Consider the following 25,331-nt stretch of genomic DNA (forward strand, 5'->3'; position numbering starts at 1 on the left):
AACCCTCGAGTAACTTTGCAAGAAATTCAACAAACAAACAAAGTCTTCATACTTTCAAATTCAATGACGAGGAACCCACTTTGAGACCTGATGATGACAAAACCTTGTCGAAACGTTGTACATTTGCTGTTATATTAAAGTTTTTCTTCATTACCCATTCAAGCCGTCTCCAGCCATTATTAGTCTTCATACTTTGTTGTATTGCCAGGCCATTAACCTTATAAAAAAGAAGATATATGTTTTAAATGTCGCTCAATCACAGTATTGTCTAAGCCAAAACATCATATCTTTTGCTTAATTAACTTGTTACAATTGTGGTCTAAAGTGGGGGAGGATTTCTTTCCCCAGTGGAGTACGTACTGCCACTAATAACACTTCTGAGGTTTACTCCGCCGTGACGTTTCAAAGGGCATTGGAATATACAACCAGAAGAAGCTACTAAGTCCAATCACACAGCTGCTTCCCACAGATCAATTGATGTTTCTATGGTAACGAGGTCGGTGTCGTCGTGTATGTCTTGTCAGGTGCGTGACACTTCGGCCACACAGAATGTATGCGAAGGGAAAAGACTCAACGGTACCATCCGATCCTCAGGCAAGAGAAAAGTGAGCTTTATGTTTCAACACTTTAGTTTAGACTTATGGCGTCACTTAGATTTATTGTCAAACAATATTCATAGAAATTGTTAGTTATTCGGTTAATTTGAAGTATATACTAAATATACAAAGTTGTTGCCGATTTACTAAAAGATGTATAGTTTTGTTGATAATTGATAACATCTTGTTTGTATAGTATATAATCATTTGTATGTTGATATCTGAAGTAATAAGGTTATTTTTGCTTAAGTAAAATATTTTGTAATAGGCTTCTGGTTATACTTCTGAAGTAACACAGTCTAAATCAGATAGAGCCTAAAATTTTAAGTCGAATAACAAATTTCGTTTTATGAAAGAACAACAGGCTGTAACTCCAGTCTGAGGTATTTGGCATAGCGCATTCCATGTAAGGATAATAGGGGTGTAGTTGGTGATTTTTTTTACATACTTTTTGTTTGTTTGGTTTCAGATTAGCCCTGTATGTCTATGAATATTTATTACATGTTGGAGCTCAGAAGGCAGCCCAAACTTTCCTGTCTGAGGTAAATTTTTCTTTTAGTAGTTTGCACGTGAACAGGGCAATAGTATCTAGTGGTTACGTCCGGCACGACTCGTGCTTCCATGTGAACGATGATCGTTTACGACACACACACTGATACAGCACATGTTACATCGTGAAGAAAATTAGGCTTAACAATATTATTTCGTAGCACCATACAAGTAGCAAAAGTACTTACATTTGTAAATTTATAGTTTTCCGAGCTTTTTCCACAAAATATAAGATTATTTTAAGATTATACTTAATAAACTATACAACGATAAAACTGTATTCTTTGATATTATTATTTGTATATTTGCAGGTTTGCTGCATTAAACAAATCGTGCATATTATTCAAAATAATATATACATACAAGACAACTTTTTTCTGTAATTTTATAAAAATACAGAAATTCGAAAATTAAATCTGGTTTTATAGTATTCTATTTTAAATCATTATATGCTTTAAGTCTTACTTTTACCTAGTTATACTTATAGCTTGTCTTAACTTAGTTACTAATAGTAATACATTAGGCTATCTTTTTTATCAGTATCACTCAACATTAAAATTTGACAGTTTTCAGGCAGTATTAATTCTTATAAGTTGCAGTGGGGATTACTACTTGTAATAGTAGTATTTATGTTGTAACACAGTTGAAAGTATCAAAATAGTGTAGACTTAAAGTTAAAAACTTTTATTTACATTTCACATGAAGTTAAAGATGTTTGTCATTAGGCTTATCCGAATACTGACTTAACTGTTTTATTTTTGTCCACTGTATAAATATATCATACCAAAGACAGTTTCAGAAACAAGTAACATATGTATTGTAACATTTTGAATTTGAGATACAGAAGTGTGTTAACAAATAAATGCTAATGTTTATCTTATATAAGACCAGTATATTTCGTTTTCAGAAACAATTAATAATTTAATCTTGACTTATTTTGGTAATGTTTAAAACTTTAATACAGATGCCTCTGGTATGTATAGTTTGTTCTCACACTGTTTTCAAAGTGGCAGTCCTTGGTTAGTACCTTTGTTAATGCAAGTTAATGAAATACAGCTAGTTAAAATAAAGGTAATGTACTCTTGTACAGGTGTTATAAATACTGAAGATGTAGGTAGGTTATGATATAAGACTTTTGAAATGATGTACCTGTAATTTCATTGTCTGACCTGTTTGATTGGGCATTATTTACTGCTGTTTGTTTCTAGATAAGATGGGAAAAAAACATAACATTAGGAGAACCTCCAGGGTTTTTACATTCATGGTGGTGGTAAGTAAATATTCACTAATTATCTATAAAATATAAGACAAAACAGAAAAGCTTTTATATTTAGAGTATTATGTTTATACCAGTATATTAAGAAATGCAAGACAAAGAAAATTAATACTTACAGAATAATTTTTGTTTTATTTACATTTATGTAAATAACACAAAAATTAATTAGTTTCTTTTTTTTAAGAGCATTTTGGTGTAACTTTCATGCTAACTTGTAACAGACCAGTAGTAGGGTTCCATTAGATGTGAAGAGTGACATTTACCGATGTGGGTTATGAATCTAGAACATTTAATTATTTGAATCAGTGACTTATCATTTACACTACCTAAAATCAAGCTAAAGGTTAGTCATACTAAAAAGTTAACTGTTATAATGTTCCATCTTACATCCAACTAAAGTTTGTTTTGTAGCATCCTAAATCCAGTAATGGTGTTGAGTCATAACATTTATTGATTTACAGCCTCCTTCATAAACAATGTCTGGAGGAAGTTTAAAAGTTAATCATGAATTATTTCCACTGCATTAACAAAAAATAATTTGTTCTTGTCTGTTACATTTTATCTTAGTTTTTAAGAGTTTTTTTCTTGGTCTCTGTACACAATGTTTCAGATTAGTATTATTTTTAAAAATAAAGTGCCTGGAACAGAGAAAATCCTGCTTTATTTCATTGCATAGACATGTGCTAATAATAATGTATTTGATATAGATAAAATGTTATTTACTTTGATAACTAAAGTTACTATTATTTTATCCAATCTCTTAAGTCGAAACCAGAACCACTGATATTGCTGTCATAATGACCAAAGTAAAAACTGCTGGCATTTGTGTAACAGTATTGTCTACATTATGAAAGTTTCCAGAATTTTGTCACAGAAAGGTTGTAATTTGGCATTAATAGATGCAATGTTAGTGTTTATTCTATATTGCCACAAAATTTTATATGTAGATTTTGTCAAAGGCAAAATATTCATATAAAAGATCTCTTTTTTCACAAAAAATTGATATTTAAGTTATTTCAATAATTAAGATGTCAGAATATTTATCACTACATAAAAAAGGTAAGCCAATATGTTGATATTCTTCCAGTCATTAGCTGTCAAGAACCATATTTCTTCTATAGCAGAGACAGCTAATTTGGGTATTTAAAAACTTTTATTTAGAAACACAATAAAAGCTTTTTAATACCCATATCAGCCATCTCTGCTCTAGATTTACTTCGAGGGTTCTTTGACTTGACATCGTGATTAATAGTTCTTGTTATGAAATTGCAAGGATGTTCTTTGTGTTGTTTACATTAAGAAACATTTGAGGGTATTAGTTGTTGTCCAAGATATCCTTCTATGAATTCCATGCATTTTAACAATTGTGATTGAAACTGTGAAGTAAGTGTTGTTTCTTTCACAGATACACCATATGCATAACAGGTCTAGTATTGTCTGTGTCACAGTTGCAATTTATTTATTTTCTGTAGAAGAAATGGAAATTAATTTTCCAGAATTAAAAGTCATATATTTAGAAGTATCATTGTATCTTTTTAGTAGTCTAAAGCAAATCATCTGCTTTAGAATTTTGCTATAAATATTGCTCATTCTGTTTTAATTATTTGCTCATTAATTTTCCTCCAAATTTAATCAAAAATATTTTTGATTCACTTAACCCTCTTGAATAGTAAAATTATATTTGTGGTTTGATATACTGTAAGAAAAAAAATAAGTAAAAAAATGTTTAAAACCTTTCTTATGTAACATTGTTGGTTGTAAGGCGGATAATACAAGTCTTAGGCATTTACTGTATTAATGCTATTGAAATCATGGAGAAAAAGTAAAGATATTTATAAATATACCTAAATCATTATGTAGTTGTAAAATAAATGTAACAAATTCTCAACTTATTGTACATTTATGCTAACACATCAATAAACAATGTATACATATGTATAGTGCTACTTAGCAGTGTTGCACTTAATTCTTATAGGATTGAAGGCCCACTCACAGATGTTTCTCAAAAGTAAAACTTAGGTGTTTGTGTTTTAAAATTACACTTCCTCCAGGGTTATAATTCTAAACTAAGTTAAGTCAACTTGAGTTACAGTTCAAACACAGATGGAGCTGTGTCTATCCCATGTAGGAATATGACACTCCTAACAATGATTTTATTATTATTTGAATATTAACTGACAGTATTAATAATTCTTCTCACCCGAACTTATGCTCACTTTTATATAATAATAGGCCACTTTTAAATAACAGTTTCTGTTATTTGTTTTTGACATAGTATTTTGAACATCCTTCAACATCTAGTCTAGGCTTACTGATTAGTCTTGACAGTCCGATAACTACATTCATTGAAATTTGTGACCATTCTTCTCACCCACATTTACAGTCGATATAATTGTATTAATATGTAACCTATACAATCCAGTTGGTTTAATTAGTTCAATAGTTATTGAATTTGCTTCCATACTAAGAAAGCTCACAAAGAAACTAAGTTTACAATACCTATTCTCAGAACAAGAGGCTTTCTATTAATACAGGAACACCTAAATACACAATAATAAAACATAAATAATAACTAATAGAACCAGAAGAGAGTTCAAGAGATTGTGCTAAGTAAAGGACTAACTTTTGTTACAACACACAAAACAACACCCACAAATAAGAATTGAGATTTAAAATGAAATCAATAGTCTAGAAATTCAAAAATCTACTAAAACACTTGACTAATAGGAAGAACTGCCCTCATGGACCTAAAGTAAGACACCAACATAACAACTGTACCAGCATGCAAGAGCCATTCCACAGTATTTGTGGACAAAGAAGAAAATAACAACATAATTATAGTATTTTGGCACTTGTGTATAAAGTTAAATTCATAAATAATATTCAATGTTAAACTGGTACACAATTAAAAACGTTTTATTTAGGCCTATCCATGGCCTTCAAAAAGTTGATGACTCTACACGTTTCGACGTTACAACGTCATCATGTAACATCAAAACATGTAGAGTCGTCAACTTTTTGAAGGCCATAGATAGGCCTAAATAAAATGTTTTTAGTTGTGTACCAGTATAAGGTTGTATATTATTTATGATTTTAAATACCAACATATTTCAAACTCTAACTGACAATTGCAGTTATAAGAATATGTAGTCTAACCCTACAAATAAAACAGAGAAAGAGTTAACCATCTTCTCAAGAAATATCTTGAAGTCTGGGAACATAACAGTCACACAGCTAAGTGTACTCCACCTGACATGTCAATGGCCTACAGAAAATTCTCAAAAAGGCTATCCTATCTCTTCTAAAGTTAACTGTAGAGATACACCATGCTACAACCTAACCAGATATGTATGTAATTCTCTATTAAAAACAATTACAGTAATCTTACATAATACAATGATTAGTCTTTTTATGTTTAACCTTTTCACTATCCGAGTTTGAAGCACTAAAGATACCCCTCCAGCAACTTGAATTTTGGCAGAACCCTAAAAAAAAGTTTAAAGAATATTAGAACTCATAACTTTCTGTATCAACATAATTATTTCCAACCTGAAGAAAAACACAATCAACAATAAGAAGCCCTAATTATTGGCTCTCTCTTATTACTAGTATTCAGTAGCCTCTACCTGGAACACTTCATAAAAAAGCTCTAAGAATACACACTACAGACAAAATTTAATACAGGTTTCATGAACTATGTGAAAAGACAACATGCATCAATACAGTTTACAATAGAAAAAGACAAGCTCCTCCCAATCATAGATGTGATGGTCACCAAAACACATAACACATATACCATAGGAGTTTACATAAATTCACCAGGTAAAGGTAATTACCACAATTATTACCTTTTCTATAGAATGAACAAAATTGCAATACAGAAGGTACTGAAACAAATGAAGGATAACACCTCACTACAACTGTCTTTGACAGTAGATACCCTGAATACTTAATAAGGAAGAATATAAAGAAAATAACATGCAAGTTTCTTTATTGGTCTGTGGTCTTCCAGTTGAATTTAGATCAGAGATGTCATGAAGCAGAACCAGCTTTCTTCCATTTGAAGAATGCTCCATCTGGCCTTGAGCACTACAGTATTTGTTTGCTTCACTTTCTATACTCTGACAGGATTTTGGCCTTTCCCTAACACACTGGCTGAGTGGGTATTTTTATAGTGACACCATACTCGCAGTATTTCACTAACTGAAATAGTTACTGATTCTTTTGCCTACTGATATGTTAACTCTGACTGTCAATTTCACTACTGTTTCAAAAACATTTCTCTCACCGGAACCTCTTGGAATTTTCTCTGAATGTTACCACTAGACCTCACCATCTGTGTAAAAATGGACCGACAGACAGTTCACAGGCCCCAGGTACACCGGGGAATTAGGTGAAAGGGAGCAGAGCCTTAGAATACAGACGGGTCGAGTGGGTGACCAATTTACCCTTGAGCACCAGCTATCCTGAGGGACATCTTTGGTCTAAGTGAAATTAAAAGAATTGGTGAAGGTCTAGTAGAAATGAAAGAAGTATGGATATATGAGGCGAGGAAGACAAATATATGACCAACTATCATGACACAGATACCATCAAAATTGAGAATGAAGAAATAGATAGTGTCAAGAGTATAAATTTTTAGGACAAACTCTCAAAATGGAAAACACAACAAGGGAAGAAATTATGGTAAAAAGTAAAGACAACATGGTGATGTTTTGGAATGCATAAATAAATTCTAGAGGATCAAGATATCCCCATTACTTTGAAGAAAAAGATCATTGATCAGTGTGTACTACCAACCTTAAGATATGACTACCAAATATGGGCACTAACAAAGGAGATAAGGAAAAAGATAGAAACCACACAAAGAACTATGGAAAGAAAAATACTTCATATAATACTATAAGACAGATGGAGAAATGACAGAATAAGAAAAACAACAAATATAATAGATGCAGTAAGGTTCATTCTAAGAACTAAATGGAAATGGGCTGGGCATGTAGCAAGGTATTTTGATAATAGGTGGACATTAAGAACAATGGAATGGCAACCTAGGACAGGGAAAAGATCTAAGGGAAGGCTAAAGAGAAAATGGAGGGACGATATAGTGGCGGAAGCAGGAATCAGATGGACACAGTATGCTAAGAATAGGAAATACTGGACTGGTCTGATGGAGAGCTACGTCCAACGAGGGATGACTACAGCTTAGATAGATATAAAGAAAATGAATGCAAAAAAATAGAAAAAAATTATAATCTTATATCCTTACTTATCTATGGCAAATTTCTCTCAGAAAACATTCAAAGGATTTATAATGCTTGGAGACAGCTTAAAATGGGTAATGAAGAAAAACTTTAATGTAAGTTTAACATAATAGCAAATATACAACATTTCGACAATATTTTGTCATCATCAGGTACCTCCAAGCTCTCCAAGCATTATTAGTCTCAAAGTGTGTTCCTCATCTTCGAATTAAAAGGATTTACAAACAACATAAAGGGAAAAAATCTCTAGAAGTCACCATACAATTTGAATTAGCTGAAAACTAAAACACCTAAAGGCCCAGTGGAGTGTAAGTGTAAACTTCAGTATACTGGAGAAGCAAACAAACAAAAGTCAGTATTTAAGAGCACAAAATATTTATAAAAGACTGTACTATATGATGTGCAGGCATATCATATGTTTTCCACCATCTTCATTAATATAGGAATTTTTAAATTTTTTTGCTTGGTTTGATTCTATGCTATTTTGACATAAACATGTGGTCCAAAAATCCATTGAAATTGTTTTGTTCTAGTTGCCTTTGTGTCTTTGTTGTTCTGTAACAGATAGTATCTACTTTGCCAGCAGGGATGTTGCTATAACTTCAGTTTTTGTATTGATATAGGTCATTGACAGCAATACCCTTCATTGGTCAAATTGATGATACTAGAGGTTACTGCCTTTATATGTTGTACTAAAATGACCAGTCATGTGGTGATACATAGCATACTTGAATAGAACCAAGATTTTCTGTTTTCATAAGGAGTCTTAGTTCAGACAGAGTTCTGCTTGATGTACAGTGTGGATAGTTCTCCAGATATTAATCTTAAGAAAATACAACTACCAATCAATTCACTGATCCAGTAGTAAACAATTGTTGAAGTGCTTACACAAGTACACACACTTTTATTTTGCTTTGTCTTATAATAGACTGCTTACACTTTTCATCATGAGTCCAGTCTATGTATTTCTCATACCATAGTAAACTTGGTTGTTTAGTTAAACATAGATTACTTTGAAATTTTCCTGCTCTATCCTCACATTATTAAGTGGATCTGTGTGATGCTTGCATTGAAATCAGTTTACATGAGGCTGACACAACTATAATACTGATACATTGCAGTAGGCTTCATATGTAAAAAGTTGTCACTTAATTATGTGAAATCATGTTAAAATAATGGGATTTGAATCACAGACAAAAAAAATGAAAGATTTAAGAAGCATTCAACATCCAGTTAACTAATGTAACATTTGGTCAATGTAACATCAAAGTCAGCAAAACCTGAATACTTCTTTTAAAAGCTCTCATTTAGTCAAATCATAGGCCCAATGGGGGTCACAGCTCAGATTAATAGAGAGTTCACCTGTATTTCTGTCAAGAATACCTAGGCTCAAATCTCATTTCATACTACTATAAGCACTATTTATCAAGACACACAAAAATAGCAGCTGAGGCATAGAGCAAAAATTAACTGATGATTAAACTTAGGTGATTGTGTAGACTTCTAACCACTTTTACAATATCTGATAACCACAACCTTGTCATAAGTTTCCAACACATAACTGTATTTTAAGCATTATTTAATTTCATTTTAAAGTAACATGACTTTCTTATATACTGCTACAAGGAAAACATTTATATTTAGTGTTCTGCTTTTGAACAGTGTCAGTACTATGTTTGTAATGACAAAGTTGGATGGGTCAACATGTTAGTATAGAAAATATGAGAACAGTCAAATGTTGACAGCAGTATCCACAGTGATCTTGGAAATCATAATTATCATCTTAAATATTACTCTATCAGAATGGAAGTGTGCATTAACCACCTTCTAGGCACTAATCTAATATGCTGAAATTTGTTTTTGAGTACTAGTAAGTTGATGTGGTATTACATTGTGTGAATACATTATAACATCATATTTCTTTCTTTCCACTTTAATTTCACTTTTTTTTAATTAGATTAAACTATAGGCTTTTCTAGCACATTCCAGAATTGAAAGGAACTGCTTTGTTGAAGAAGGTCAACTTGCTGACATGTATTTGAAGGACATTTCTCTCCCACTTGAAATATTATATGGCCGTTACCATCTACAAATATTTGTAATGTAACACATGTACAAAATTTTGTGGTTCAGTTTGTGAAAGTTATAGCCGCATCAAAAACTAAACTTGTACAATCATTGCCTTAATTAATTGCCAGAATTAGCATGCCATTTCTTTATAATAATTTTAACAGGTTCAGTCTTTAAGCATAAGATTTTAAGAATTTAATATCAGAGACAAATAACATATAAACATGCTTTTTTATCATTATTTTTCCTTAGTAATGTGTTTGATAAAATAGTCATGTACTATAAGTCGAGTACAGAGACACACTTATTTCTAATTTGTCCTCTTTAGAATTTGTTTATTAATAATTATTTGCCATCTAGTTATACAAAAGTGGAATACATTTGCATATTTTTTCAGCTAACATCCAATGTTTTTTAGGTATATATATGTCTGAATAATTGCCTTGTATTTTCATAAATGTTAAAGTTCATTTTCCTTCTCATAGTGTCTTTTGGGATCTTTATTGTGCAGCACCAGAAAGGCGAGAAACGTGTGAACATTCAACTGAAGGAAAAGCCTTTCATGACTATGTAGGTTACTATTGTTTTAGATTTTTGAGATCACTGAAGCATCTGATAGCTGTGTAGTTCAGCATTTGAGTCCAGGTTACAGCTAAGATGATATGTCAGTAAAAACAAGTAAAAGTTTCTTTGATAGATTGTTTAGGCAGAGTATTCGTGATGAGTTCACTGGAATGGACAGCAACCACCTGTTGTAGAAAAAAAACAAGATGAAAGACGGAGGACTTTCAAAAATGTCTTCCTCTATACTTGTGTTTTTTCTACAACAGGTGGTTGCTGTCCATTCTAGTGTGCTCAATAATAAAATTGATATTTTTATATGTTTTTGTAAATTAAAGGATTTAGTTCAGATTTGGAGAATGGACTCGGGCCCTTCATATTGAAAAAACAAAGTATTTACAATTATAAAGTTAACTTGGGGTTTATATTGCGAACAAAATTTTATGAAATAGAGGTTTGAATCATAAGAGTGCTTTACAGGAAAATGTTTGTATTTAATTAAAAATACTCAATTTTGGAAAACTAACTGCAACATTATGAATGATTTAATAACTGACAGTATTGGAGTTGGAGTTTGGGTTTTTTATTGATAAAAACAGTTTTGATGTCAAAATTAAAAACTAAAGTAATTTTTAGTAACAATCAAATCTAAATTTTTATCAAACCAAATGTCATTAGAATTATCAATACAAAGACATTGTGACAAAATTTTGATTAAAGCATTTGGTACCTTTAATTGGAGTTATGTTTTTTAGGTATTACTATTAAGTAACTTAGCAACTTTCTTAAATGGTGATATGCTTATGAAAACTTCCAGGTTTTACCATATTGTAACTAGAACCAGAATATTTCTTTATTAAAATATGTTAAGGAATAGATTTCACAATATTTCATTGAGGTGTTATACAAATAGTTAGTGACCTTGTGAAAGGACGTAAGTGGTCTTAAACGTGCATTCATCCTTGCCTCAGGCTAAGTTACATACAAAGTTAGGCATTCCACAGAACTTATAACTTGATTGGATATGCTTGCTTCTATGCCATTGTTGCTGTGAGATGAGGATCATACTTAAGTAGAAGTGTGTTACAGAGATTTCTACAATTTCAGTGTGAGTGGGGAATTAGTCTCCCTCTGAGAATGTACAGTGAAAATTATTGGTATATGATTGTGGGATACCATATGAGGACTTTGTCTGATTTGAAAGCATAGTATAGATGCAATCCTTTCTGTTTTCAGTGTGTAAAGAAGTCTGGTACCCTCTCTCTGTTTCAACAACCATGTTGTGTTAATGAGACTGTTTAGTATTGAAGTATGATCCAAATATGCCTTTTTTCATCTTGTATGATACAGATTTTGTCTTTTATACATGCAAGAGTTTGAATCTTTCTTTTACCATCAGTGTTCATTTTATTCACTCCCAAACAAGGCCTTTCAACTTTCTCATTATTGCAATATTTAGTACTTACTTGTTGGTTCCAGTTCTAACTGCAAATATCACAGACTTAAATTATTAAGTTATTATTTTGTTTTTGTATTTTGTAGAGTTTATTTTATATGTGCTTCTTTGTTCAATGTTACTGTCTGGTTACAGAAAATTTTGTAATTCATGATTATGTAAGGGTTATCTCTGAGACTGTGGAGAACTCATTGTGGATAAGAAGAAACTTCAATTGAGGTGAGGCACAATTTAAGAGTGCAGCAAGGACTAGGAGAGGCTTTCTTCTGAACCAAGGATTTTTTTTTTACTAGCCGTGTTAGAGCTGTATGTGCATTTCTGATCTGTCCTTGAGACCAAAAAGTTAAGAGTCGTTATGAGGAACCATGACTGTTGCCTCAACTTCTCCTCTATTGGACCTTAATGGGCATCCTATAAATGCTTAAAGTGGTCTCTATGGGATACCTAGGTATATATTGACTAGCTCAGACATTGCCATTCACTAGTCAGAACCACATCTGAATTCATGGGAAGATGAGATGTGTATAATTATCAGGAAGAGCTGAAATGCTATCAAACAGAACAGCCAGCATTGTACTGCAATCCTACAGATCCTTGGGCCAGTCAGGAGCCTTCCAGGCTTGCAATACATTAATGACATCCTGAAAATGTAATTTGTGAGGTGGATACAAAATGGTATGACATCAAGTATTCCTGCACATTGCAATGTTCTGCTGTTGATCTCATCTGAGGATACCAAATTTCTTTTAATATACATCTTTAAACTTATGGAGTAAGGAGAGCCTCTCTTAATTACTGATGGTTGTTGAGGTAAAGCAGGCTAGCCCATTAATATTTAAAGGGATAGTGAAGGAGGATTTGAACCATTTCCTCAAATGTTTCAGGTCGATTATATCCTGTATGGTTAGACTCAGGAGCAGGTGGTGCAATGTCTGATGGTGAGTCTGGACAGTTCAGTGCTCGGTGCCCTAGAGCTCTTTCTATGTGGAGTAGTAGCTCAATGACAAGAACATGGTCAGTGTTGAGACATGTTACAAATTCAACCATATGGAGAACTGAGGGATTTGTAAGGCCAAGTTTGAGGTTCAAAGGCATGGGTTCTATGAGAACTTGGCTACTTACAAAAACAATTTGAAGAGATGGGAGGGGAAGGTTTTCCCAAACATATCAACCAAATGAGTCTCAAGGACATTTTATCTGTGATTGAGGCTATATCTGTGGCATTGTTGTTCAAAGTGATTATATTAACCTGAATACTGCAATCAGAGAAGAAGCTGCCAGCCGTTGCAAAAGTGGCTGATTCTGCTCCTTAACAATCTCAAGGGTCAGCAGTAACTATCAAAACTTGAATAAAAGTCAAACAACATCTTCACAGTTTAGATTAAACACTTGTCATTTGCAATTAATTTTTCATTTAGGCAAAAAATAAAATAAAATTTGTCATTATGGCTAATTGAAAAAATAATGACGAAATGAATGCAGCATAGATTGGGCACTTGCAAATCATTTTCACACAATGTATAGTTATATCATAATTACTGTATGCAATCATAGGCTATGTTAATATCAATTTCATGTCAGACAAATTAAGAAAAACAAACAATAATAAAGTCCTAGCATATACAAGTCTGCTATGGTGTACTAAACAGTATGGTGCCTAAAATGGCATCAAACAAGTGTAATTGATCGTACTCAACACTGTACAGTTCTGCCAATCACAACTTCATTTTTTTCATATTTAGGTTAAATATGCATTTACAAAATCTTGTAAATAAACTATTTTACTAGTAAATGTTACATGCCATGAAATGAATAAAAGCCAGTTGTGTTTATGATAATTTGTGTAGATATGATAATTACTGTCAAAGATCATAGCTCATTATGCAAAGTGTTAAAACTGGCACTGCCCACAGCAATTCCAAATTTGCACAAAATACACTGTGACTAAAATGTTTACTTTCTTATTCTGCCACTGATCATGGAATTCTTCCACATGCCATATATGATCCTTGCTCTTTGCTTTATGGAACAAAAAGCAAAAGTCTTTTCTGTGTATTTCAATGTACCCGCACTAACATTATTATTAACTTTATTGTAGTTTTTGATTTAAAAAAAATTGTTTCCTTTGTGATATACTTCTTGCTATGTGGTAAGTGGTATGATACTTTTGGCTTTTAAACTCGATGATTTGGCTACTGATAATTTTCTGTCATTAGCCAGTCTAGGTACTAGCTTTCAAAAATAAATCTGAATCCTGATCTTCACCAGCTGCAGATGCCATAAATTGTTGTAATACAGCCATTATAGTTTCGTATGGGACAACAGGGCTTCCCAAATCCAGGTAATGCAGCAAGAGTGGTCATGAAGAAGGTGGTAAAAGTATTAAGGATAAAACCTCTATTGTGACTGTGGCAAACAAGATTTTTATGTGTAGGATTGTCCATATCCTTTCTGGAGACAGGAGCAACAGATGGGCATTCTGTTTTGGCTGACACTACAACAAATGCAGGAAGATCAATAGCAAGCAATGGCTGTATCTTTTTCAGCTAGTTTAATGAAGCCAGGGTTAGGTCTGTCCACCAGCTCAAGCAGTTAGCTTTGACCAAGAGGAATGATAATTGTTCAGACAACCATGGGCATAGTATTACATGGTAATGATATGTAGATATGATTGAGTTTCTTGTATATACTGGAACAGCCAAGCCTTACTCAAACTTTTTGATTATTAAGCTAGTTAAAGCACACAATTCTGACAGGTTTTGAAAAGCTAACTGCGAGAGGAGAGGCACAACTTAATCTTCATTTTGACAGTGTCATTCACTCATTAAGGTCGCTGTTTCCAGTCTGAGTTTTAGGCATTTGTATCTTAGGGATAAACTTACTTCAGAAGTTCTCATCTAGTTTTGATTGTGGAGTAGGTGAATTGTAGTTCTGTGGAAAGACCATCAAAAACCAACCAGATTTGGCTTGAGAACAGTAGGCTATATCTATACTCCCTTGTTATTAGGATTTATACTGTTTCCTTTCTCTAATAGCTCCTCTCTCATACACCCAATTGCCTCATCCCCCTCACTTTCATGACTCTTTTTGGCCTGACTTATAGACTTTCTTCCTTTCCTTTTCTCAATTTCCCATCCACAGTATCTATTTGGCCAGTTTGGGGATCAGGCTCCTTACCTTCTATTTTGCTCATTCCCTTCTCTTTGCCAGCTTAGCCTGTTCCACTTCTTCTGCTGTATCTGTTCTTACTTTGTTCCCCCTGATGTTGGGACTCATTGGGCTGAGCTCCATTCCTCTTCAATGTACTCCTTCTTGTGTGCATGATATTCATCAGGCTTCATTTCTTCTGGATGTCTTCAGTGGTGTTCATTTTGCCCTGATAACCTAGTCTGAGGTTTTATGGCTTTAGTTTTCATTATCTTCCCAGGTTTTTTTTCTTTTTTGACTTTGCCCTTTTCTCTCATTCCTTGTCTGGATTGGTCTAGCCCTCACCTTCCCATTCCAGGTTCCAGGCTTTCCTCATTTTCTCATCCTTCCTCTACAAATATCTAATTCATCTATATTCATGTCAGGGACTATCATGTCACATCCTGCCCTGTGTGTACCAGTTGTTTCCTCTTCTCCTGCTGTTGGTCTCTGCTGACAGTCATTTTTCATTTCTCTACCATGGTCTCTCTCTTCTTTGCTCCTCTTTCCATTTCCTTTGTTTCTCCTGCCAACCCCATCTATGGTTTTTTTTCCACCCAGTCAATGGTAGGATATGGTCGATGTGTCAAACACCTTCCTGCACATCCATCTTGACCCATCTTCCATATGTTTGCTTCATAACTTGTCTCAGCCAAGTTCAGCCTAATCTTATTCACCTGCAAGCTGTGGCATATTTAATCAACAGGATTTGCACTTCTCATTCTCATCCTGCAGGTTCTTTCACATTCAGGGACTCTGACTTCGCTGAAATCACTCATTTCTTTAAGGTGTGCACACATGCACCTCCTCCAGTGCACCTTGCAGATCCAAAGAATTCATTCTCAGGTTCCATTGTTGTCATTTATAAACCTCCCCTCTCCTCGTAGAATTGTCTTTGTGACTGGATTGTGTCCATCCTATTTTTGGCTCTCCCTCACCATCTCTCAAATTGGATTTATTTCTTTACCAGTGCTTCCTTCTTGGATTGAGGCACATCTCTGGATGAGTTCGTGACTTCTGGCATTTGGATGCAGGTCGAGCATTTATTCTGTGTCTATGTGCTCGAACTTCTCACTGTTCATTGCACATGTTCCCATTCCTTCCCCTCCTAGTGGATCACTTGATCATGATCAACTCTAACATTTCCATGGTCGTTTCTTACATCAACCATTCAGGAGGCAGCCATTCCATGACCCTTTGCTTTCAGACACTAGACCTACTCTTCTGTGCCCATTCATACTGGGTTCATCTTGTTGCCTGTCATTTGCTGAGAGCTAAGAACTTGATGACAGACTTCCTCTCTCAGCTGGTCTACATTCTACCAGTGGAATGGTCTCTACAGTCCAGGTCATTTGTTGGGTTTGCTGTTGGTTGGGCATACTTCTCGTACACACCTTTGTCACCTTTCTCAGCTCCAGGCTTCCTCTCTTCTGATACTCTGTGCCTCATCCTTTAGCTCAAGCCTGTCAATGACCTCAACAAGACCTGGTCTCACCTTTTTTCTATATGCTTAACCTTCTCTTCATCACCTCGCTCAGGTCCTTGCCTTGATACATGACACTCCTTGTTGGGTCCTATTGTTGGCACTTATTTGACCAGCTCAGTCTTGGTTTCTTCTTCCCAATATCCCCCTCTATTAATTTTACCTCACACATCCCATTTTTCATCAAGAGATATCATCTCCTCATCTTCATGTGTGGGATTTGTCTGGTCCTTCACATGTTGAGCTGGACTCTCCAATTGTGTGGTATTCTTCTTGTCCTATTCCTGTCACCCTTCCATTATGCCTTCTATCAATGACAGTGATGAGTCTTTTGTCATTGGCCCATCTGCCACTCCTTCCCTCCATGTCATTCTACTGTGAACCACCTTTCTGCGTTTTTACCTGGCTTTCATCCATAGTTTGTTGGTCTCTGCCATTGCTGGTTATCGGGCAACCTTGTTCATTGCACTTTGTTTTTCCTGGTAGCACAGGGTGTTTCCTCCCCTGTCCTGTTTTCTTTGTTCCTCTCACTTGTTCTTCTCTGACCTCCTCACCTGACTCCCATGCCTGACTGGGACCTTAATGTGGTTTTGTACAGTTTCATGCATGTCTCATTCAAGTCTTTGACTTCATGCTCTTTGTTCCATCTTTCTCTCCAAACGTATCTCTCCATTTTTTTCACCTCTGATTGCAATTGCTTGGATGTTTGTGCTATTGATGTTTCTTAAATCCTCTTCCACTGCACTTATATACTCCTCTCCCCATACAGATCTTTCCTTTCTAAGACTTCTACTTTTTTCCTGTCTCCTTCTCATCTCTCACCTATATGATCATTTGGACCTATATTGGCTCCTGTGTCCTGTTTGGTGTAGCTTCTCATGGAACTCTCCCTTTTGGGTCCCCGGCCATCCCTTTTCTTCCAGGGACCTCTTCATCTACCCTTACTGGTCCCAGGACAATATCCTGCAGGTGGGCATGTAGATGGCTTGTTACACATTCCCTTTTCTTATCTACACCATCTGGCTGTTTTGTTTCTTGATGTATTTTGGCTTCTATTGGTTGTCATTCTTTAATCACTCCATCGTCTTTGAGAAAAATTCATACAGTTTCCTTTTCAGGGACCCATTTTGATTTCATAGGATCCTGCAAGGTAGTTGGTGTTGCATTCCTGGGCATACTTACCCAAAATCTGCATAGAGCCAGAATAATGGAAAGTGCTCATACCATTTGCCCTGGCTGTACCAGTGCTCACTATGAGATGGGGTGTTTCACAAGACCACTTGATGCATCCTTATGGCATAAATATTTACTCACGTCACGTTTTTTACATATGTGACTTGTTGATGATAAATTTCAACAATAAACAAAGAGCACACACCCCACCTGTTTTAAAATCATATTTATTAAAACAAGTCAAATGTGTATACAAATATTTGTTACACTGCTCATTATCACAGTTGTATCTAGAGCTTTAAATAATTCTCTTTTTTTTTTGTCAAAGTCCACACAAGCTAGTTCAATTACTTTATAACACAATATAATAAGACGAATTATTCTTCCTGCTCTTTTATTACAATACAGTCTGTGATAATTTCACTTTAAAATTGCTACTACAACTGTTGGTTATCACAGTTGTATCCAGAGTTTTAAATAATTGTCTCTTTTTTTTTTGTCAAATTCCACACAGGCTGGTTCAATTACTTTAAAACACAATTGACAAGATGTATTCTTCTTCTATACTCTGTTACTACAATACAATCTGTGATAATTCACTTTAAAAATGGCCACTATACACTTTTTATGGCTAAACTCACAATCACACAGTCTATATCTAACTAACTCTGTCTTACTTTTTGTATGCATGTTTATAGCCTGACTGAGGCCTAGAACTTTCTACACACTATGAGATATTATGATACAACAATAATCTAATAAAGCAACAAGACAAATTCAGAAGGTTTGAGTGACATGACATCAATTCACAACAATTGAACAACACAAAGAATGATTTGCAAATAGTTACATAAACAATTTTGGCATAACTATTACTTCTAAAATTAACTTAACTTTTATTCTCACACTGTATAAATTAAACAAACTTGGCATAACTATCACTTCTAAAAATAACTTTAATACTCACACTATATAAATTATGCAAAACATAGTGCTAACATTAAGCTTAAAATGAACAGTTATGTGTATGCAATAACTCAATTATCTGATATAGACCATACCTATTCAGTGGACTATCATGAAAAAAGCCAGCATGAGGGAAGTGTTCACTTCTCTGGCTTGTGCTCCCTGGCACTGGGGTGATGGATCATGGAGAATCCTCACCAGTTGTGCTTAGCACAATACCGTGAGAAGTGGGGTGATGGTAACACTGTTTCTGTAGTGCAGGTCACCCTTCTAAACCATAACTCATGCCACTTGTGTCCTCCTTCTGCAGCTAGTGTCTGTACAGTAGAGTCAAGGCAAACACACAGTATATGAAACCATACTGCATAACTAAAGTGCCCTCCTCCTGCAGCTGTAGTCTCTTAAGTATAGTGAAGGTGACCATACAAGGTATGATCTGAACACATCCCAACAACACTTAACATATTGGCTTGCAAACTGCTTGTGTACAAGTTGTTGGATGGTCATATTATCATTCCACCCATCCAGGCAACACATGGGGCTCATTTGCCTCTTTCCCCCTTATATAATGGGCAAAGAGTATACCCTGGTCGAGAAGAGATAGGGTCTATGGAGTCCCTGCAAGTAGATAGTTTTTATGGTGAGTATCTATTGGAAATACATTTTCAGATTAAGAAAATGCTAACACTCAGTGATAAACACAGGTTGGACACCTGTGTTCATAAGTAGAGCTTGGCAATTAACTCTATTACCTTTGAGCAACACTTGATTGATTGGTGTCACATATAAATAATCAGCTAATCAAAATTAGTGTTTCCAATTGTTATTATTATTTATTATTCCAACTATCCAAGTAAGTTGCCAAACAAACCACTGTGTGATCAAGAATCGAATGTACTTTGGATATGTACAGAAAATTGATGGTTAATGTAATTTACAGACTGTGTAAGATGACTTTTGCATTTCCTCTGGATAGTGAATAACAAGGGAAGTAGGCTTTTCAAGGCTTGAGCTCCTTATTTTGAATTTGTGTGAATGATTGATCACTGTCCTCAAAACAATGTTTTGTTTGTTGAATTATGCACAAAGCTACTCGAGGGTTATCTGTGCTAGCCATTCTTAATTTTGAAGTGATAGACAAGAAGGAAGGCAGCTAGTTAACATCACATCCTGCCAACTTTTGGACAATTCTACCAATGAATCATGGGATTGACTGTAATGTTACGATGCCTCTCCACAGCTGAAAGGGCAAGCATGTTCAGTGATTGGTTTCAATTCCATGATCTACAAATTGCGAGTCAAGCTCCCTAACGGTTACACCATGTCCTAAAAATAATGGATATGCTAATTCAAATTTATATGGGAGTAGCAGATTTTTAGATATTCACATCATGATCATATTCTAATTTGACTATTGAACCTGGAATTTTTAAACAATACTCTAAAAGGTTTGCAAGTAGTGCATATTGTGATTAGTTTTATTTGTCATAAACAAAATAACAGTGAATATTATTACAGACTAACATGAGATGTAAATGTACAAGTTTACCACTTAAATGTCTAGCTCTATTGTTTTTTGTAGTAGATCTGTTTCATAGTTGTATTGGACTTAGTGTGACAGCTGGGCGACTGTTTCGTCCATTCAGGAAAAACCAGTCCATGTAGTTTTGATGCAGTAATGCTTTTATACACTAAGTTTTATACTTTTCTTTTATAAATAAGTATATCTTGAACATTTCATCAACAAGCACAATTAAAAACATTATCATGTCAGCCTCTCATGCTGGTTGTCATATGCAATCTTAAGAAACACTGTTCAATTTTTAGTCATAAGTAAGCATTATAACACTAAAAACATGGTTTGATACCCATGATGGGAACAGTCAAATATTCCATTGTGTAGCTTTGCACTTAACAACAAACAAACATAAGTAAGCACAAAAAAATCAGCAGTCTCTCAAAAAAATAGTTATTACTTTTATTATTCAAGGAAGTGCAATTAAATTAATAGTTTAACAAATATTTAGATATATGTGTGTGTGTGGTTTAGTTTTATTGGCTAATTCTACATATGACAAAAATCATTTTGTAAAATTTGCTCTATTTCACAGTGTTACATATATGCTTTTACCATCTATGTAACTTATTACAAATTAAAATCTGGAAGTCATGCCTCATGACAACAATTATACAAAGGAAGCACAAAAAAAAAACAGTTTTTCTTGACATTTTTCCAGATAGTTTTGGGAGGAGGTTCTTTTGTGATTAATATATTTCAGTTTACTTTTGCGTCTCATTATTTCAGTGGTTTTCTGTATGATTATTCTGCATATTGTGATTAAATGGTGCAAAAATTTTCCTCTTTGTTTTGCATATGATTAAAGTTTAAACACTAAATGATTCACAGCTCACTTTATACATGTGTATTTCCATCAAGGTTGTAAATTTCACTCAAGTAATTTCATGCCAAGATAATATGATTTCACAACACAGGATTAATTGATTTCTCTAAAACATTATTGTGACAGTAAGTAGGTGTTTAAAATGGATTTATTTATGCTTGTCTGCATTCAGTAAGTAGTACCTAAAATCCTAAATCTTTCTTTGTTCTAAATCTCCCTAATGGGTCAGTGGTAAGTCTTCGGACTCACAACACTAAAATTCAGGGCTCTGTTCAGAAAACCATGTGTAGTTGCCTTTGTATCTTTATTGTTCTCTAGCAGATAGTATCTACTTTTCCCATAGTTTCTGCAACTTTACATATTGTGTAGAATGGATCATCAACAGCATTATCCTGCACTTGGCAAGTTGGTGTTATCTAGAAGTTACAGCCTTTGTATATTTTGAGAGAACAACCAATTATGTGGTGACTCTTATGGATCAAACCTAGGTTACCTGTTTTGGTAAAGGGCTTTGGTTCTATGATCAGTTCTGCTTGGCTATCTATGTGAATAGTTCAATGGCTCTACAACTTGAGAGACTACAACTGACTAATTCACAGTTCCACTACCAAGGTGTTTGTCCAGTATCTCACCAAGTTTGCATACTGGGGTTTATTTGTTTTTATTTTGCTTTGTGATATAGATAAAAATTGTTGTCCAAATTACACTAGCGTATCCAGTCTTTTTAAGATAAATCTCAACCATTTAGTTAAATTCAGATTTACTGTGCATTTATCCTGCATGGATCTCCCATTATAAAGTAGACCTATCTGATACTTGTGTAGAAATCAGTTAATCTTAAAATACCACAAGTATGTGGAAGGTATTATTTTATGTAAATGTGACAGAATAAATTAATCATTAAAATTTTGAACTGGATGTGTAATACCATTTTTCACCTTTTGTTTTTGTAAATTGCTTACAAAATAAAAATTAAGGAATTGGACACCAGTCGTTCATTTTTGCTGAAAAATGCACTTGCATGCAATTTTGATGTTTCCATGAACTGGAATAGGAATTAAACTAATTGTTTTCCAAAAATTACTAAATAAACAATTAAACTCTGCTTCTCAAAGTCACACTTCACTAAGTACTTAATTATTACTTCGATCAAGAGTTGTACCCTGGTGGGACAGCTCTAAGTATTCAGATTTACGATGCTAAAATCAGGATTTGATTCTCCTTGGTGGATGCAACAGATAGCTCGATTTGGCTTTGCTATAAGAAAACACACACGCAGTCAAGAGGTTGAAAGAAGATGGAAGCCATGAGCTTGATGCTATTTCTGCTGACCTGATTTTTTAAATTTATTTTTATTTTGTTGATAATCATTTTAGGTTTTCTTTAACTATTTGAATAGAGAATATGATTTAAATCAAAAATCAGTTTATGACTATGCATCTGTGACTATTAGTATAGCTTTAAATCAGTACATGTTTGAGAAAGCCACTACTGCCATGAAGCTGTCATAGTTAACCTGTCCTTGGGCAATGAAAGTAGATATTTTTGGTATCCATACAACATGTTTAAAAGTATTATGCATCTTTTAATTAGATAGTGAACATAAGGACAGGTTAACTATCAAGTACAGAAGCACACACATATATTCATCTATTATATCTTTGTCCTAAGCTGGACTTTAGCATTTGCACTCAATGATTAATGTACATTTGTTTTATCCCTGCGACATTAACATTAATGAATCACAGAAAATTTATCTAAACTTATAATTCTGCAATCTAGTATTATTTCTTATGTCATCCTGTACTTTTCATTAACATTATATCCTATCACTCTTCTGGCAAAGATGGGCACATTCTGCAGGTAACATTACTGTAGCTAGTAGTAATAGTACTGAGTGAGATATTGAGTTTATTTTCATTCTTAAAACTATTAAAAAATGTGTATTTTACTGTTTATCCTGTTTGTATTGGGTATAATTTCAGAATAAGAAATAGGTAAAATTATTAGAATGCCAACAGGATATATTTTTATATACATTGACTTTGCATACATAGCTGTATTACAATATATTTCTATATTTATGTCTTATACATACTGCATTTAAAAAATTTCTGTTCATTTAGAAATGAACTAATATCAAAGACATTTCCAATGAGGTTTTTTTTCTCTCCAGTTTGCTCCCTGGTGGCTCAGTGGTAAGTTTTAGAGCTTATAACGCTAAAAATTTGGTTTCATACCCACAGTAACAGAGCACAGATATAGCCCATTGTGTAGCTTCATGCTTAACAACAAACAAATCTCTGGTTAAAGGAAGAAAATGGTCAAAAATTACAAAGTCCAACCATGTGTTGTGTTCTATTTTAAACTACAAAACAGTGTATGACAATTTGTCACATAAAATCAATTTTGTGCAACCTAATGATGAGATTATCTTGGACATCGCATTTAAAATTGTATGATTGTAACTCGCTATTGAAGACTGGGGAAATTCGTACCTGTCAAATTTGTGAGAAATTATATTCTTATTCTGCAATGAAAGTAACCAAGATACAGTTGAAGAGCATGATCATGACCTGAGTGACCAAACTTGAAATAAAGCTGTCACAGTTTGTGTTTCTCAGTCTTGTTTTAAGTCAAGTTGATTTAATCAGTTGTGGATGAAAACACTAACCAGGTTCTGGTTCATCGGCTTAACTTGATCAAGACAACACATTTCAGCCTATGTTCGTGAGTATATTTTATTACATGACAAATGCTCCAGTTATCATATACACACACATGCAGAAAAAGTGAGCAAACAATATTTTTGATGAGACAAGAATGTGGTAAACACAAATCACTGCAAGTTGTAGGACTAACTTTGAAGAAGTTAAGGAATTGTTTATGTGAAAAGGATATTTTTCTTGCATCATAATAAGCTTTTGGTGCCTACATTATTAAAATTCTATTCTTTGGCCTTTGCTTTTTGTTCTTGTGATAAATATTTATTGTTATTAGTCATTGCTTTTAAAGCTTTGTATAGATATTAATTTTCTGTTAAATTGCTAAGATACTTTAGTTTGTGTGTATGTGTGTGTATAGTATAATGTATATGTAGTGCCCCTATACCAACTGTGTACTGAAAGCCATATATATATATATATATGTATGTGTGTGTGAATGTAATCTAGAAATGTCATCCACTTCATGACCATATATTTTGCAACAACATGGCTAGTATGCTTGTGCTCGTTTTCTCTGGTGAACAGTTGACAGAGCAAGGTAATTAATAATTTAGCAGATGATTTTTATGTTCCCTGCTGCAAAGCATTGCAGAGCAGGACTAATTGGTTTGCCCTTGTCGATCTGTATGTTCCAATTTTGTGGATAGCATATCTCAAGATTGGATGGATGGACATTGATGAATCTCATTGGTCAAGGTCAAAAGGTCACCGGTAGATAGAAAATCTTTTCTAGACTTCTGGGCTTTATACTTCAATATGGAATGAATAGATACTGGCCAATCTTATAAAACAGATACTGCAGATAAAGTTCTATACATTCTTATATTTTGAATTTCATGTGTTAAAAGGTCATTGGAACATTGAAAATCCACCATTTGGAGGGGCTCAAACATGCAGTATAACATTAATGGGGGAAGAGGTGTTTTATAAAGAATTGCTAGAGTTGCACTGTTCTGACTGCTGGAAACATCTTTTTATAATATGTGTATGTGTGAGTGAATAAAAATAGCCTTGGGTTATATGTAAACCTTTTGAATTATAGGTATTATTTAGAATATTATTTTTGTTTGCATAAAAACAAAGGCTTTTAAGGAGGTAATTTAACATCAAAATAGACCTTTTAAGACTTGAGTTAAACTTTGCCAATATTGTATCTATGGTTTTTTACTTCTGTATCATGAACCACAATCATGGTTCATAATAGGGATCACAAGGAATTGCACAAAACCCTTATAGAATGTTTGAGCAAAAAACATCTTAAATAGAAAAGATTCAGTTCAAACAACACTTTAAAACCTTTACTGTTGACTGCTAAGACTGTACACATATAAAAATTAACAAAAAAAGCATGCATGTTAGACTTACAAGGAAAAGAAAATCTGCTCAAAACTGCTCGTTTCTAATTCTTATTACTATTATTCTCTTGCCAGCCTACAACAAAAACAGCTTGGTACATTGCATCTAAACTTTTGGTAGAGTAAGGTACTGGAAAGGTTATAGGGTTATTGAAAATTCAATTTGTTTCTTCTATGTGTTACATAAGCCAAAAATAATTCTAGTGTAAATGATGTTATCATTGCTTCTTGAAGCTAGCTTTCACTCAAATATCTGATGTTTTTTTAA

General features: G+C 33.8%; 1 protein-coding gene across 10 annotated transcripts in view; it reads left to right on the forward strand.

Annotated features, from left to right (window-relative positions):
- The first annotated feature begins 262 nt into the window (after window positions 1-262).
- Window positions 263-25,331, forward strand: part of LOC106470852 (single-stranded DNA-binding protein 3-like) — a 66,672-nt gene continuing 41,603 nt past the window's right edge. For 4 of the 10 annotated variants that reach the window (XM_022399484.1, XM_022399485.1, XM_022399486.1 and 1 more), the window contains exons 1-4: window positions 265-605; window positions 1,066-1,138; window positions 2,354-2,415; window positions 10,241-10,325. In XM_022399484.1, the coding sequence (XP_022255192.1) occupies window positions 550-605; window positions 1,066-1,138; window positions 2,354-2,415; window positions 10,241-10,325 (276 nt within the window). In that variant the 5' untranslated portion in view covers window positions 265-549. Of the gene's footprint in view, window positions 606-1,065; window positions 1,139-1,255; window positions 1,326-2,353; window positions 2,416-10,240; window positions 10,326-23,158; window positions 23,181-25,331 lie in introns of those variants that run through there. The other 6 variants (XM_022399488.1, XM_022399490.1, XM_022399489.1 and 3 more) reach the window with 3 other exon arrangements.

This window comes from Limulus polyphemus, unplaced genomic scaffold (assembly GCF_000517525.1).
Source record: "Limulus polyphemus unplaced genomic scaffold, Limulus_polyphemus-2.1.2 Scaffold4250, whole genome shotgun sequence".
NCBI classification, from domain to species: Eukaryota; Metazoa; Arthropoda; class Merostomata; order Xiphosura; family Limulidae; genus Limulus; species Limulus polyphemus.